We start from the raw sequence: 15,939 nt of genomic DNA, 5'->3' as shown, positions 1-15,939 counted from the left end.
CTTCTTCTTCTTCTTCTTCTTCTACTTCTTCTTATTATTCTTCTTCTTCTTCTTATTCTCCTCCTCCTCCTCCTCCTCCTCCTCCTCCTCCTCCTCCTCCTCCTCCTCCTCCTCCTCCTCCTCTTCTTCTTCTTCTTCTTCTTCTCCTCCTTCTTCTTCTTCTTTCTTTCTTTCAGCAAAAATTGTTGAAAAGATTTTATTTTTCCCATTAGATCATGTTAAAAACTTTGTCAAGTAACAGTTGGCCATACATATATAGTTCTTTCTTGGTTTTATTGTGTATATTTATTGATACATCTGTTCTTAAACCAGTAGCATACTGTCTCAATTGCTGTTGTTTTATGGTAACTACTTTTTAAAAATTGAAAATTGATTCTTTTCTCATACACTATATCCTGGTTATAATTTCCTGTCCTCTACTACTCCCAGTTACTCCCCACCTCCCATCCCCTCAGGATCCGCTCCCATTCTGTTTCTCATTAGAAAAGAACAGGCTTTTTAAGAGATACAAAGCTAAACAAAGAATTCTTAACTGAGGAAACTCGAGTGGCTGAGAAGCACCATAAGAAATGCTCAACATCCTTAGTCATCAGAGAAATGCAAATCAAAACAACCCTGAGATACCACCTCACACCAGTCAGAATGGCTAAGATCAAAAACTCAGGTGATAGTAGATGCTGGCGAAGATGTGAAGAAAGAGGAACACACCTCCATTGTTGGTGGGATTGCAAGCTGGTACAACCACTCTGGAAATCAGTCTGGCGGTTCCTCAGAAAACTGGACATAGCATTACCTGAGGACCCAGCTATACCACTCCTGGGCATATACCCAGAAGATGCTCCATCATGTAACAAGGACATATGTTCCACTATATTCATAGCAGCCTTATTTATAATAGCCAGAGGCTGGAAAGAACCCAGATGTCCTTCAACAGAGGAATGGATACAAAAAATGTGGTACATTTACACAATGGAGTACTACTCAGCTATTAGAAATAATGAATTCAAGAAATTTTTAGGTAAATGGATGGAACTAGAAAATATCACACTGAGTGAGGTAACCCAATCACAAAGGAACACACATGGTATTTACTCACCGATAAGTGGATATTAGCCCAAAAGCTCTCAATATCCAAGGTACAACTCACAGACCACATAAAGCACATGAAGAAGGAAGACCAAGTGTGGATGCCTAGGTCTTACTTAGAAGGAGTAACAAAATACTCAAGGGAGCAAATATGGAGACAAAGTGTGGGGCAGAAACTGAAGGAGGGGCCGTCTGGAGACCATTCTACCTTGGTATCAGTCCCATGTGCAGTTACCAAAGATAGACGCTGATATGGATGTCAGGAAGTGCATGCTGACAGGAGCCTGATATAGCTGTCTCCTTAGAGGTCTGCCAGAGTCTGACATATCCAGAGGCAGATGCTCACAGCTAACCATTGATCTGATCAAGGGTTCCCAATGGAGAAGTTAGAAGACTGAAGAAGCTGAAAAGGTTGGTGGCCCCAAGAGGAGAGCAACAATACCAACCAACCACACATCCCCAGGATCTAAACCACCAGCCTGGGAGCACATAGGGAGGGATCCATGGCTCCAGCTGTATATGTAGGAGAGGATGGCCTTGTGGGGCATAGGTGGGAGAGGAGATCCTTGGTCCCATGAAGGCTGAACACTGAGTGGGGGGGAATTCAAGGGTGGGGAGGTGGGAGTGGGTGGTAGGTGAGGGCATGCCCTCATAGAAGCAGGAGGAGGGGGGATGGGATAAGGGGTTCCTGGGTGGTGGGGGAATGGGGTAAGGGGATAAAATCTAAAATGTAAATATAATATCCAATAAAAAAGGAAAATAACAAAACAAAAAAGAGATAACAACCAAACATGATAAAATAAAATATAATAAAATCAAACAAAAACTTTTATATGAAGTTAGACACAGCAACCCCACAGGAGGAAAGGAGTCCCAAGAGCAGGCAGAAGAGTCGCACACCCACTTGTTCTTATAGTCAGGAGTTCCCTAAAAGCACTGAGCTAACAGCTATAATGCAGAGGACCTGGTACAGACCCATGTTAGCCCTGTGCTTGCTGCTTCAGTTTCTGTGAACTCACATGAACCTTGTTTAGTTAATTCAGAGGGCTGCCTTCTCCTGGTGTCCCCATCTCTTCTGACTCTTAAAGTTTTTCTGACTCACCTCTTCTTCTGTGGGATTCCCTGATCACTGAGAGAAGGTATTTGATGGAGAACTCCAGTGTAGACTCTTTATCCTCATAATGTCTGGTTGTTATTTTCTGTATCTGTTCCCATCTGGTGCTGGAGCAAGCCTCTCTGATGATGACTGATGAAGGCCCTGATCTATGAGTATAGCAGAGTATTATTAGGAATCATTTCATTGTATTTTTTAGACCAATCGTGTTTGGTTTTACTCTAGGTGTCTGGGTTCTGTTGCCGCTGGTTCTTGGTTATCCAAGTGGTATCACGTATAGGTTCCTTCTGGTAGAGTAGGCCTTAAGTCAAATCAGACATTGGTTGACTACAACCACAGATTTGCCACCATTGCCGTAGCATATTTTCTAGACAGGACAGCTTGTAGGTCAAAGGTTTGGTGGCTGGGTTGGTGTCCATGCTAGCCTACAGAATCCCTTTCCCACCAAAGAGACTACACTGTAGAGGTGAAGGCTCCGTGTAGGCACCAGCTCAACTTTTCCATGTTTAATGAATTGTGTGGATGTCCTCAGCCCCACTGTCAATTTGTGGAAAGCAATCCTTTTGGTCTTAGCATCAGCCTGGGTTGTTTGGGGGATTTCCATGAACTCCTTTGACCAACAACTCAATGGAATGAAACCCAGTTCCTCCACTGGAAGACATGCCTGGCCACAAGAGATGGCCAGTTGAGATTCCATATCCCCCATTACTAGGAGTCTTCATTAGGATCATCTTTATAGATTCCAGGAAGATTCTAGTGCACTAGGTTTCCACACCAACCCCTAAATGACCCTCAATTCCAGCCATGTCTCCTCACATTCTCTCCCTCCATCTCACCTCTCCTCCACCTAATTCCTCCTGTTCCTGTCCCCACCTGCCCCCAGTCCACCCATAAAAATCCATTGTATTTTTATTTCACAAGTAGATCCTGCATCCCCCTAGACCCCTCCTCTTTACCTAACCTCTCTGAGTCTATGGATTGTGGCTTGGGTATCATTTACTTAACAGTTGACATCCCTTTATAAGTGAATACATGACATATTTATCTTTCTGAGTCTTGGTTACCTCAGGATGATTGTTTTAGATCCTTCTGTTTGTATGCAAATTACATAATGTCATTTTTAACAGCTGAGTAACACTCCACTTTGTAAATGTGCCACATTTTATTTATCCATTCTTCTGTTAAGGGACATCTCTGTGTATTTTCAGTTTCTGGCTATTATGAATAAAGCCACAATGAACATGGCCAAGCAAGTGTCCTTGTTGTAGAATGGAATGTCCTTTGGGTATATGCTCAAGAATAGTAAAGATGAATCTTGAGTAGATCAATTCCCAACTTGCTGAGGAACTGCTATATTGATTTTCGTAGTGGTACAAGTTGTTCTTTTACTAGCAAGGAATAGTGTTCTTCTTGCTTCACATCCTTGCCAGCATGAACTATCACTTACGTTATTTATCTTAGCTATTCTGGTAAGTGGACAATGGAATCTCAAAGTAATTTTTACATTTCCCTAATGGCTAAGGATGTTGAACATTTTGTTAAATGTTTCTCTTTATAAAAACTCTTTTTTAAAAAATAGAGGGATATTTCAGCAGTTATGGGAACTGGATACTCTTTTAGGGGTCCTGGGTTCAATTCCCAGCACCCACAACTTGTTTCAAATCATTTATGTCTCCAGTTTCAGGGAATTCAGTACCCTCTTTTGGCATGAGCATGGTTTATGTGTACATGCTCATACACATAAAATAAAAAATCTTTTAAAAAAAGCAAAAAATTAAAATAAAGGTCAAATTTTGTACAAAATTATTTTAAAATAAAAGGCTATGTATCATACATCAAGAATAGCAGAAATTGGGGCTGGAGAGATTGTTCAGTGGTTAAGAGCACTGGCTGTACTTCCAGAATCATGTTCGATTCCCAGCAACCACATGACAGTTCACTACTGTCGATAACTGCAGTTCCAGGGGGATCTAACACCCTTATACAGACATGTAGGTGAACTGCCAATGCACATTAAACAAAAGAATAGCAGAAATTTATGATTCAGTGATTCTGTTCTACATATTATATATGTGTATTTAATGTGTGCACTATGTGGTATGCTACTACAAAACCATTTAAAACAACTTTCTGTCTTCTGATTATTTAGTGTTGATAACCTTTTCTTGAACCAGTTTATGTTCTTACAGGTTCCAGTGTCATTTGAGGATGTGGCGGTTGATTTCAGCAGAGGGGAATGGCAGCAATTGAACTCTTTTCAAAGATGCCTATACCAGGATGTAATGCTGGAGAACTATAGTCACCTGCTCTCAGTGGGTAAGCATAGATGTCCTATTGTGTCATGAGGAGCTGGCTGTAGATTAAATTGTCTCCAGAGAAAAATCATTGCAGAAGGGGGGGGAGGAAAGATGTAAGAGCCAGAGGTGGTAGCTTGCTACATGGAAGAAATATTTTCTGGATGTAGCAGGTAAATCGCACATATGAACTCCTAGTGACTGTGACAGCATGCACAAGACCTTTGAAAGGTCAAGTCAGACAAAATCTCCACATGGAGGATGGGGGTCTTATCCTTAGCTAAGGATGTATTGGTAATTGATAGGTACTGAGATAAAGGGAGACAGTTTTCCTTTAGGATATGGTCCCTGGCAGGTAGACTACATTCTAGTGGAAAGCAACACACCTTAGTGTATATGGGCAGCCCAAATTAAACTGGATGGATGTTTTTCTATATTTTATTCTTTTTTAGTTAACATACTTAAAAAAATTTATTATATTTATTCCTCACTCCTATCTTTTGTTTTACTTTTGTTCTTTTTCTGCCCAAAAGAATTTTATTTTTGCTATTATTTTTTCTTTTTTTTATTGGATATTATATTTACATTTTAGATTTTATCCCCTTACCCCATTCCCCTCCACCCAGGAACCCCCTATCCCATCCCCCCTCCTCCTGCTTCTATGAGGATGTGCCCCCACCTATGCCCCCCACTCCCACATCCCCACCCTTGAATTCCCCCCCCCCCACTCGGTGTCCAGCCTTCATGGGACCAAGGATATCCTCTACCACCTATGCCCAACAAAGCCATCCTCTTTTACATATACAGCTGGAGTCCTGGGTCCCTCCCTATGTGCTCCCAGGCTGGTTGGTGGTTTTAGGCCCTGGGGAGCTCTGGTTGGTTGGTATTGTTGCTTTTCTCATGGGGCCACAAACCCTTTCAGCTCCTTCAGTCTTCTTTCTAACTTCTCCATTGGGAAACCCTTGATCAGATCAGTGGTTAGCTGTGAGTATCTGCCTCTGAATATGTTAGACTTTGGCAGACCTCTAAGGAGACAGCTATATCAGGCTCTTGTCAGCATGCACTTCCTGACATCCACATCAGCGTCTACCTTTGGTAACTGCACATGGGATGGTACCCAGGTGGGGAAGACCCTTGAATACCTAGGCACAGGGGAAAAGTTCCTGAACAGAACACCAAGGGCTTATGTCCTAAGATCAAGAATTGACAAGTGGGACCTCATAAAATTGCAAAGCTAAAAAAAAAATAAAAAAATAAAAAAAAATAAAAAAAATTGCAAAGCTTCTGTAAGGCAAAGGACACTGTCAATAGGATAAAATGGCAACCAAAAGAATGGGAAAAGATCTTTACCAATCCCACATCAGATAGAGGGCTAATATCCAATATATACAAAGAACTCAAGAAAATAACCCTATTAAAAATGGGGTACAGAGCTAAACAAAGAATTTTCAACTGAGGAAACTCGAATGGCCGAGAAGCACCTCAAGAAATGTTCAGCATCCTTACTTAGTCTTCAGGGAAATGCAAATCAAAACAACCCTGAGATTCTACCTCACACCAGTCAGAATGGCTAAGATCAGAAACTCAGGTGATAGCAGATGCTGGCGAGGATGTAGAGAATGAGGAACACTCCTTCATTGTTGGTGGGATTGCAAGCTGGTGTAACCACTCTGGAAATCAGTCTGGCAGTTCCTCAGAAAATTTGACATAGCATTACCTGAGGACCCAGCTATACCACTCCTGGGCATATACCCAGAAGATGCTCCAACATATAACAAGGACATATGCTTCGCTATGTTCATAGCATCCTTATTTATAATAGCCAGAAGCTGGAAAGAACCCAGATGTCCCTCAAGAGAGGAATGGATACAAAAAATGTGGTACATTTACACAATGGGGTATTACTCAGCTATTAAAAAATGAATTTGAGAAATTCTTAGGTAAATGGATGGAACTAGAAAATATCATCCTGAGTGAGGTAAACCAATCACAAAAGAACACACATGGTATGCACTCACTGATGATTGGATATTAGCCCAAAAGCTTGCAATACCCAAGACACAACTCAGAGACCACGTGAAGCTCATGAAGAAGGAAGACCAAGTGTGCATGCTTCAGTCCTTCTTAGAAGGAGTAACAAAATACTCAAGGGAGCAAATGTGGAGACAAAGTGTGGGACAGAAACTGATGGAGGGGCCATCTGGAGACTATTCCAACTGTGTATCCATCCGACGTGCATTCACCAAAAGTCACCACATAGGGAGCACACCCATGCCTCCAGGTATATATGTAGGGGAGGATGGCCTTGTAGGGCATAGGTGGGAGAGGAGATCCTTTGTCCCATGAAGGCTGGATGCTGACTGTGGGGGAATCCGAGGGTGGGGAGGTGGGAGTGGGGGGATAGGTGGGGCCACATCCTCATAGAAGCAGGAGGAAGGGGGATGGGATGGGGGTTCCTGGGCAGGACAAAATGGGGTAAGGGGATAATATCTGAAATGTAAATAAAATATTCAATAATTTTTTTCAAACTATCTTTGTAAGTCAAGCATTAATCTGGAACTATCATTGTGCAGTTTCCAAGATGAGAACACACAGCATGCACCTGGGCCATTAGGACTGTGCTTTGCTGTGCCCTGTGCCTCAATTTTTTAATTGTTTAAGAATCATTACATCAAGGAACATCTATTTTCACAGAATTCACCAGAGCAGAAGTAAGAAAGTCAAATATAATAGAAAAATTGTGCACACCAAGGCCAACTGAAAAGCAGTCACACACAAGTGAAATCTATACAACCGTTCGTTGTCCAGGGCTAAGGTTAGGAGAAATGGGAACAACTGTGTTTTTACAAAGAGTTGCCACAGGCTACTAAGATGTCTCCATCTTGGCCTACTGCAGCTAGTTCCTTATTTCAGATGGTGGGTCCCTGAAGGCATGTGTCTCCTGCCTCTCAGGGTCTCAGACATCATACTTTTTCAAGGAGCTGCCACAGGCTTCTGAGATGCCTCCATGCTGGCCTACTGTAGGCAGTCCCTGTCATTGTATGCTGTCCCCAGCAGTTGTACCAACTTGCAATACACCAACAATGGAGAAATGTTCCTCTTTTTCCACACATCCTCACCAGCAACCGCTGTTGCTTGAGTTTTTGATCTTAGCTATTCTGACTGGTGTAAGGTAGAATCTCAGGGTTGTTTTGATTTGCATTTCTCTGGTGACTAAGGATGTTGAACATTTCTTTAGGTGCTTCTCGACCATTAAAGATTCCTCAGTTGAGAATTCTTTGTTTAGCTCTGTTCTCCATTTTTAATAGGGTTATTTGGTTCTCTGGAGTCTAATTTGTTGAGTGCTTTGTAGATTTCAGATTTTATTCCTCTATGAGATGTAGGGTTCATAAAGATCTTTTCCCAATCTGTTGGTTGCCATTTTGTCCTAATGACAGTGTCCTTTGCTTTACAGAAGCTTTGCAATTTTATGAGGTCCCATTTGTCAATTGTTGATTTTTGAGCCTGGGCCATTGATGTTCTATTCAGGAAAACTTACCCCTGTCCCCACGTGTTCTAGGATCTTTTCCACTTTCTCTTCTATGAGATTCAGTGTATCTGGTTTTATGTGGAGGTCTTTAATCTACTTGGACTTGAGCTTTTTACAAGGAGATAAAGATGGATCAATTTGTATTCTTCTACATGCAGACCACCAGTTGAACCAGCACCATTTGTTGAAAATGCTTTCTTTATTCTTTTTTTTTTTGTTTGTTTTGTTTGTTTTTTCCAGACAGGGTTTCTCTGTGTAGCTCTGGCTGTCCTGGAAGTCACTCTGTAGACCAGGCTGGCCTCGAACTCAGAAATCCGCCTGCCTCTGCCTCCCAAGTGCTGGGATTAAAGGCATGCGCCACCAATGCCGGGCACTTTATTTTTTTCCACTGGATGGTTTTGGCTTCTTTGTCAAAGGTCAGGTGACCATAGGTGTGTGGGTTTATTTCTGGGTCTTCAGTTCCATTCCATTGATCTTCCTGCCTGTCTCTACCAATACCATGTTTTTTATCACTACTGCTCTGTAGTACAGTTTGAGGTCAGGGATGGTGATTCCCCTAGAAGTTCTTTTATTGTTGAGAATAGTTTTTGCTGGATTTTTTTTATTCCAGATGAATTTGAGAATTGCTCTATCTCTGTGAAGAATTGAGTTGGTATTTTGATGGGGATTGCATTGAATCTATAGATTGCTTTTGGTAAGATGGCCGTTTTTGCTTTGTTAATCCTGACAATCCATGAGCATGGGAGATCTTTCTATCCTCTGAGGTCTTCTTCAACTTCTTTCTTCAGAGACTTGAAATTCTTATCATACAGATCTTTCACTTGCTTGGTTAAAGTCACACCAAGATATTTTATATTACTTATAAGTATTATGAAGGGTGTCATTTTCCTAATTTCTTTCTCATCCCATTTATTTTTTGAGTAAAGGAAGTCTACTGATTTGCTTGAGTTAATTTTATATCCAGCCACTTTGCTGAAGTTGTTTATCCACTGTAGGATATCTTTGATGGAATATTTGGGATCACTCAAGTGTACTATTATATCATCTGCAAATAGTGATAAGTGGAATTATTTCCAATTTGAATCCCTTAGACCTACTTTTGTAGTCTAATTGCTTTGGCTAAAACTTTGAGTACTCTATTGAATATATATAGAGTGGGCAGCCTTGTCTTGTCCCTGGCTTTAGTAGGATTGCTTCAAGTTTCTCTCCATTTAGTTTGATGTTGACTACTGGTTTGCTGTATATTGCTTTTACTGTCTTTAAGTATGGACCCTGAATTTCTGCTCTCTTCAAGACTTTTAACATGGAGGGGTGTTGTATTTTGTCATAGGCTTTTTTAATGAGACGATCATGTGATTTTTTTCTTTGAGTTTGTTTATATAGCAGATTACATTGGTGGATTTCTATATTGAACCATCCCTACATCTCTGGGAAGAAGCCTACTTGATTATGGTGAATGATCATTTTGATGTGTTCTTGGATTTGGTTTTCGAGAATTTTATTAAGTATTTTTTGAATCGATATTCTTAAGAGACATTGGTCTGAAGTTTTCTTTTTTGTTGAGTCTTAGTAACTCCAAAGATGCTCAATTTCTTCTTAGAATCCAAAACAGGAAGCTGTCAGGAGCAGACAGGTCTCTAATCAATATGAACATTAATACAGAAATGTTCGTAACATCAATTATGTGGACTTCTGAGGTTTTGAAAACTAACAGTCCATGTAAGGTAATCTGGACTGTTGTCTGTTAACTCCTCTCAGCTATTTCTAAATAAAATATAGAAAACTCCCTAACAATAAACTCAAAGCCATGAATTTGCTATAGGCCCTTAACTCACAGGCTAACCATCCCAAATCAGTTAAAAAAGTTAAAGAAGGACTGGGTCTAAGTCTTGTATTCCTAAATGTGTTATACAGGCACAATGCCTATGAGAGTAACAATATTCATCTCACTTTTATATCAATAAGAAACTCGTACCCATGAAAACCTTAAATTTGAAATCAAAGTAAATTTTGTACCATTTAAGAAATTATAACTTCATCTTAATAACAATTATACATATTTCTACCAATAGGTTATGGCTATGCAATAAATCCTAGCTAATCCTCCCTGTTCCACCAAAACCACTACTTTTCCCTAGAAAGACAGCCCAGTATTAACCACCTCAGTCTCCAAGCCCAGGGAATAGGGGCGCCGACTCTTCATTAACTTCTTCAAGCTGATTATGGGCGTTGAGATATTAGAAGAGGGGTGGGGGGGAGAGTAAGTTGATAAGCCTCTGATGCTGTGTCTTCACTGAATCCAGATGGAATTCCAGGACATCAGAGGTTCGAACAGGTCTGCTCAGCTTGCTTAATGAGTAAATACACCAAGGCTATGTATTCTAAGATACTGCCCGGGTTAGAGCTCCTGGGAGCCCCGCTTCCTCTGGGTTCTGTGAGATTGGGGGCAGAGCTGCCACCTGGGATCTGCTCAGTACTCAGGCCCAGATTGGAAGGCGATGATTTAATTAATAATGATTCTATATGATTTCCTAAATTATACTAGTAATTACTAAACCCTTTATAATAGGTCTGCTATTAAAGCCCTCTCTGATATTAAAAATTGCAATGAGAACTCTGCCACTCTTAACATGTCACGAGTTAATTGCTTCTGAGATAGAAAGCAGGCATTTATAACTTAAGAACATATTCCAAGAGAGTGTAAAACAACCAAAGGCCATAAAGTGAACTAATGATTATTGTAGGTGTTAGGACAGAAGATAAAATATTGACTGGGTTTATCTATACAAAACTTCAATGATAACTTAGTTATGGTCTTTAACCCTTGATGAACCTGTAGAGATAGTGAATGTCTAGTCTTAGTGGATATATATATATATATAAATATTCTCTGTTAATGATTTGAATTTATGTTTGAACTTTTAATGAACTTCTGTTTAAAAAAAGGATGCTTGGAACAACCATGCTGTTTATTTCCCTAGAAAAAGTTACAAAAAACTAGGAATGATTACATTGCATGACAGTATTACATCACAGCAGGTGGATAGATAGAGTAAGATTAGGAGAAGGAAGGAGGACAACTGATTAGATTAACTTAGAAATTAAAAGGGAACATAGAAATTAAGAGAGCATTGTGCAGAATGCAGAGAGAAAGAGGGACAAAGAAGAAGCTGCAGAGAGCAGAAAGAGCAGGCAGGCTTCTTGCCTTGGTCTTTTTTCTTTTTTAAACAGGAAGGCAGGCTTAGTCTTGCTAAAGAGGACAAAGGTTTTTTTTCTTACAGACTTGGGTTTAATTCATTTAGCAATAAAAAGGGTAGAAGCTTTTTCTTTCTATATGCAATAAATATCTTAGCACATTTTTCATCTAGAATTAGTGAGTTCTTTCTGTACTGGCTCTTGGGATTTTGCTCCGTATGCATATGTAAATATAGATGTGTGTGTGTAAGTAAGTGTAAGTATATAATTATGACATAAGTGTGTAGGTGGTTCTAACTGAAATACATGAAGATGTATGAATGTATATGAATGAATTTATATATGAATTTATTTGAGTTTATACATATTGCTTGTGTAAAAGTTTTTCCTTCTGTAAGTGACTCTCTTCTGGTTCAATAAAAGTTTATTACTCCAAACCTCCCTGACAAGGGAGGGAGGTAAGGCTTCTGGGCAAGAGAGAAAAAAGCCCTAGCAATTAATTCTTTACTTAAATCCCCACTGGTGCTAAACACCAGAAACTGTAGTTTCTGGTCTCAAAGGAATTTAAACAGGCAGGCTAGCTACTGCTGCAAAGTAATTTAGACTTAAGACAGCAAGTCTAATATCTTGAAACACCAAGTCTTGCCCCCGCCGATCTCTGCCCCCACCTACCCCCCAATCTCAGCTACCTTCAAGAGAGAATAAGAACACCAGAGCTGTCCCCCTACAGTAAACAGAGGAATCTGGGAGAAGTTAAGGAGGGGGAGTGAATATAATTAAAATATAGTTTGCTAAATTCTCAAAGAATTGATTTTTAAAAACAAAAGAAAAATATTTAAAACTATTAAAATATATATTAAAATACTAACCCTCAGTGCCTCAGAATACAATATTTGGAAATAAGTTCTTTTTGGAAGTAATCAATTTAGAATAGAGTAATTAAGGTGGGTTTTAATCTGCTATAACTTTTTTTCTGCTATAACTGTTTAAAAATTAATTAATTTATATCCCAAACACTCCTCCCCCTCTTGGTTCCTCCCTCACAGAGTCCTTCCCTCCATCCCTTCTCTCTTTCTCCTCTGTGAGGGTAGGGTCTCCTGGGTATCCCCTCACCCTGGCACATCAAGTCTCTGTCTAATCTGCCATAAGTTTTCTTTGAATTATTTATTTGTTATTACTGTGTGTGTGTGTGGGGGGGGAGAGGCAGAGGGAGAGGGGTTTGTGGAGGTCACATGACAAATTTATTGTACTGATTCTTCTCTTCCACCTTTAAGTAGGTTCTGGGGATTGAACTCAGGTCACCAGGCTTAGGATGCAAGTGCCTTTAACAGGTGAGGCATCTTGTAGACTCTGTATCTTTTTCTTTAGGAAAAAGGGAACTCTGACAGATAGATACATATGTATCAAAAGGAAGAGAATGTGACGGCATGAGAAGATGGTTTGGCATTGGAAGGATATATTTTTAAGCTGAGAAACATCTAAGAATGATGCTGAGGGAGAAATGTTCTCTAAGCCCTTTCAATGACAGTAGGCCTGCTTATGATACCTTAATTTTAGACTTCTAATCTCGAGAAGTGTAAGATAATAAGTATTCTGAACCTTCTAGTTTGTGACACGGTTATAGAGATCCTAGGAAATGGAGCATTGCTTTAAAAAATACCTAACATGAAAGGGAGGCAGCAGGTATTTGTGCTTTCCATGTGAATCTGATAACCTGAGTTTAATCCCTGGATTCCATCATTGAAGGACAGCAGTAATTTCTAGATGTCGTTCTCTGACCTCTACACATATGCTGTGGTATATATAGACTTACGTACATGCACACAGAAAACCCACAAAATAATTAAAATATGAAAAAGGTTTTGGATAGGTATAATGAGTTGAGGGTGGAAAAGTTTTAAGATACTTGACATAAAAAGCAGAGATTTAGCTGGGTGCCTTTAGCTGGGAGAATGAGGCAGGGAGATCTCTGTGAGTCAGTGACAAACCTGGTTTACATGGTGAGTTCCAAGACAGCCAGGGATAGATAGTAAGACACTGTCTCAAAAAGAAGCATAGGTTTATTTGAACAACCTATTGATATAAATATGTTAAAGGTGAAGTGTCAGAATATGGGGCATGTTAATACAAATGGAAGGAATGTCAGTCCTTTTTGTAAAGGGACAAAGGTCATGGTGAGATTTTATTCTCTCAGCTCAAAAGTACTACTTATAAGTAGTGAACTTTAATAGTTATCTGAGGAATTTCTAAACATTGGAGAAAGCATAGTATGATTTATTTTGATACTTATCATATAATTTGAGAAACTTGAGAGGAAAGAGTTAAATCATAAAAGAAATTCTTAGAGAAAAAAATTATTATTTAAGGATTCTGAAAATGTTCAGTGCCTGACTTTTCTATCACTGTGGTAAGACCAAGGCAACTTATAGAAGAATGAGTTTATTGCAGGTTACAATTTCAGAGAATGAGTCCATGACCATCATGGTGGGACACAATAGGCAAGCATCCAGGCATGGTGCTGGAGCTATAGCCAAGAGCTTACATCTTTAGGCAATAACCACAAGGTAGAGAAAGACACAAAAGAGCAAGTCTTTTGAAACCCCAAAGCTACAGTGACACACCTCCTATTCCCAAACAATTCCACTAATTGGGGACCCAAGTGCCTCTGGGGGCCATTCTCATTTGGACCACTAGACCCACCCCATCCCTTGAAAAAATTGAGAAAATATACTCTGAGAAGATCAAATATATGTATGAACACATTGCTCAAAAGATTTGGTGGTTGACTTTTGGATCTAGCCAATTATTTCAGTAGAGACATTACCAGCTTGGCTAAAGGAGACAAATGGGAGAAAATGAAGGAACCTATAGAACTTCAATGGTTCTGTAGGTAGGAAATAGAATGTGATGCTGTTTAGGTGTGAGTATGTGTTATCATTGAAGAAAACAGAAAATTGACATTATGAATAATTCAGAAATAAGCAGGGTTGCAATTGCTACCATAAACCCTGAGATCATAGGTAATGGAAACCACCTTTTCTGTTTCAGAAGGAAGGGCCACTTTATTTTTCCATGGCCAAGAGGCTAGTTAGGGCTATCACTGAAAACCAAGTGTGTGAGAATACCATGTCTAAATTAACATCATTTCTCTTAACAGTTTTTCATGCTCTTGAATTCTCTCCTTACCATTCCCTTGTGGTACTTGGATATCAATTTTGTGCTGGTATATGGCCTTAGATGGAGTTTACCACTAGTTTTGGGCTACATTCTCAAGCAAATCAACTCCATTAAGACCCAAGTTTAGTACTCTAAAGTTGCTATGGTCTTCATATCTTCTGTAGGCTGAGCTTGAATCAGAAGGACTTGAGTGTCACTAGGAGTGTTTTTTTTTATGCTATATTTCCAGTACCCTACTAAAGAGCAAGGATTCTGCACTGGTCTATTCTGTGTTTACGTGCCATGTAGAGGAAATTTTTTACTAAATGTCTCCTTTTCTACTCTCAATGTACATATTCATGATGGTTAATCTTCATTGTCCAATTGACTAGATTTAGAAGATTGGTGAAATACATCTGTCTCTGCGTGTTCCTGTTAGAGTCTTCCCAAAGACAGTTAAATTAACTAAGTTAGGAAGACCCAACTTGAGTATGGGTTGGTACCATCCCTCAGGGTAGAAATCTCAGTTGAATAAAGGGGCAGAGGGGCCAGTTGAACTCTGAATAACAGGGGCGGTCATTCAGTTTCTCAGGTTATCCTTTCTAGATAGAGGTTGCATTGGTCTGCATTGTCCATAAAAACTCTTGTTGAAACTTAATTACAGCTTGATACTGAGTGTGGAAGGACCTTTAAATTGTGATACGGTCACGGGGCTTTGCCATTCAGATTTGGTTGTTGTCATCCAGAGTGTGGTTTGGTTATTACCAGAATGAGTTTGTTGTGTTTGGCCCCTATCCTACCCTCTGTTTCTTTCTTTCATACATTCTCACTTTTGCTTCTGTCTTGTTGTGATGCAGTGTGAAGGCTCTTACTAGATGCAAAGGCCATGATCTTGAACTCAACCACCCCCAGAATTGTTAGCTAAATAAACTTCTTTTATTTATAAATCATCAGGCCTGTAGTATTCTGTTACAGCAATAATAAATTGACTAAAACAGTGGTAGAACTTCTACTTATCTAGAAAGACATAGAAGAACTTAGAGGTTTTGTTTCCATTCCTTTCCCAATAAATGGCCTTACTTTAATAGCAGATAGCCTGGAAGTTTGTCTATTCAATTTGATTTACAGTTTATTCATTTTTCAGGATGAGTCTGGGTTTGATTTTTATCGATTTTAGTTTTGTAGTTACAGAAGCAGGTGTGGAAATCTTTTGTTTGTGTTTTGAGACATGTATGTAGTCCAAGCCAGCTTTAAACTCATTATATCCTTGCCTCTTTGTTTCCTGAGTGCTGGGATTACTGATATATGCACCACATGTGGCCCTGATGTAGAAATTTTCAGGTTACTTTTTGGATTCATGAGCCCAGAAATTTGATATTTGAATTCACCCCACCTGTCTCCCTTTATCCAATGTAATTTGAAGTAACCAGCCAATTTTATTAAACAAAGCATTCTAATCCATCATCACTCAGAAAGTTTTCTAAAGGTTGAAAATTTTGAATTTTGAATTTTGAATTCAATATTGAATTCAGTATTGATATTTGCTTATCTTTGTCACTGTACCA

The 15,939-nt window shown here is 39.5% G+C and overlaps 1 protein-coding gene across 4 annotated transcripts in view; it reads left to right on the top strand.

Annotated features, from left to right (window-relative positions):
* LOC117694591 (uncharacterized) overlaps positions 1–15,939 on the top strand; it is a 102,499-nt gene that overhangs the window by 48,172 nt on the left and 38,388 nt on the right. For 3 of the 4 annotated variants that reach the window (XM_076919056.1, XM_076919055.1, XM_076919057.1), the window contains one exon: positions 4,375–4,516. In XM_076919056.1, the coding sequence (XP_076775171.1) occupies positions 4,375–4,516 (142 nt within the window). The remainder of the gene's footprint in view (positions 1–4,374; positions 4,517–15,939) is intronic. The other variant, XM_076919058.1, reaches the window with a different exon arrangement.

The sequence above is a fragment of the Arvicanthis niloticus genome, chromosome X (genome assembly GCF_011762505.2).
Source record: "Arvicanthis niloticus isolate mArvNil1 chromosome X, mArvNil1.pat.X, whole genome shotgun sequence".
Classification (NCBI taxonomy): domain Eukaryota; kingdom Metazoa; phylum Chordata; class Mammalia; order Rodentia; family Muridae; genus Arvicanthis; species Arvicanthis niloticus.
The sequence above is the reverse complement of the archived record's forward strand: the minus strand, read 5'-3'. Positions and strand labels throughout refer to the sequence as shown.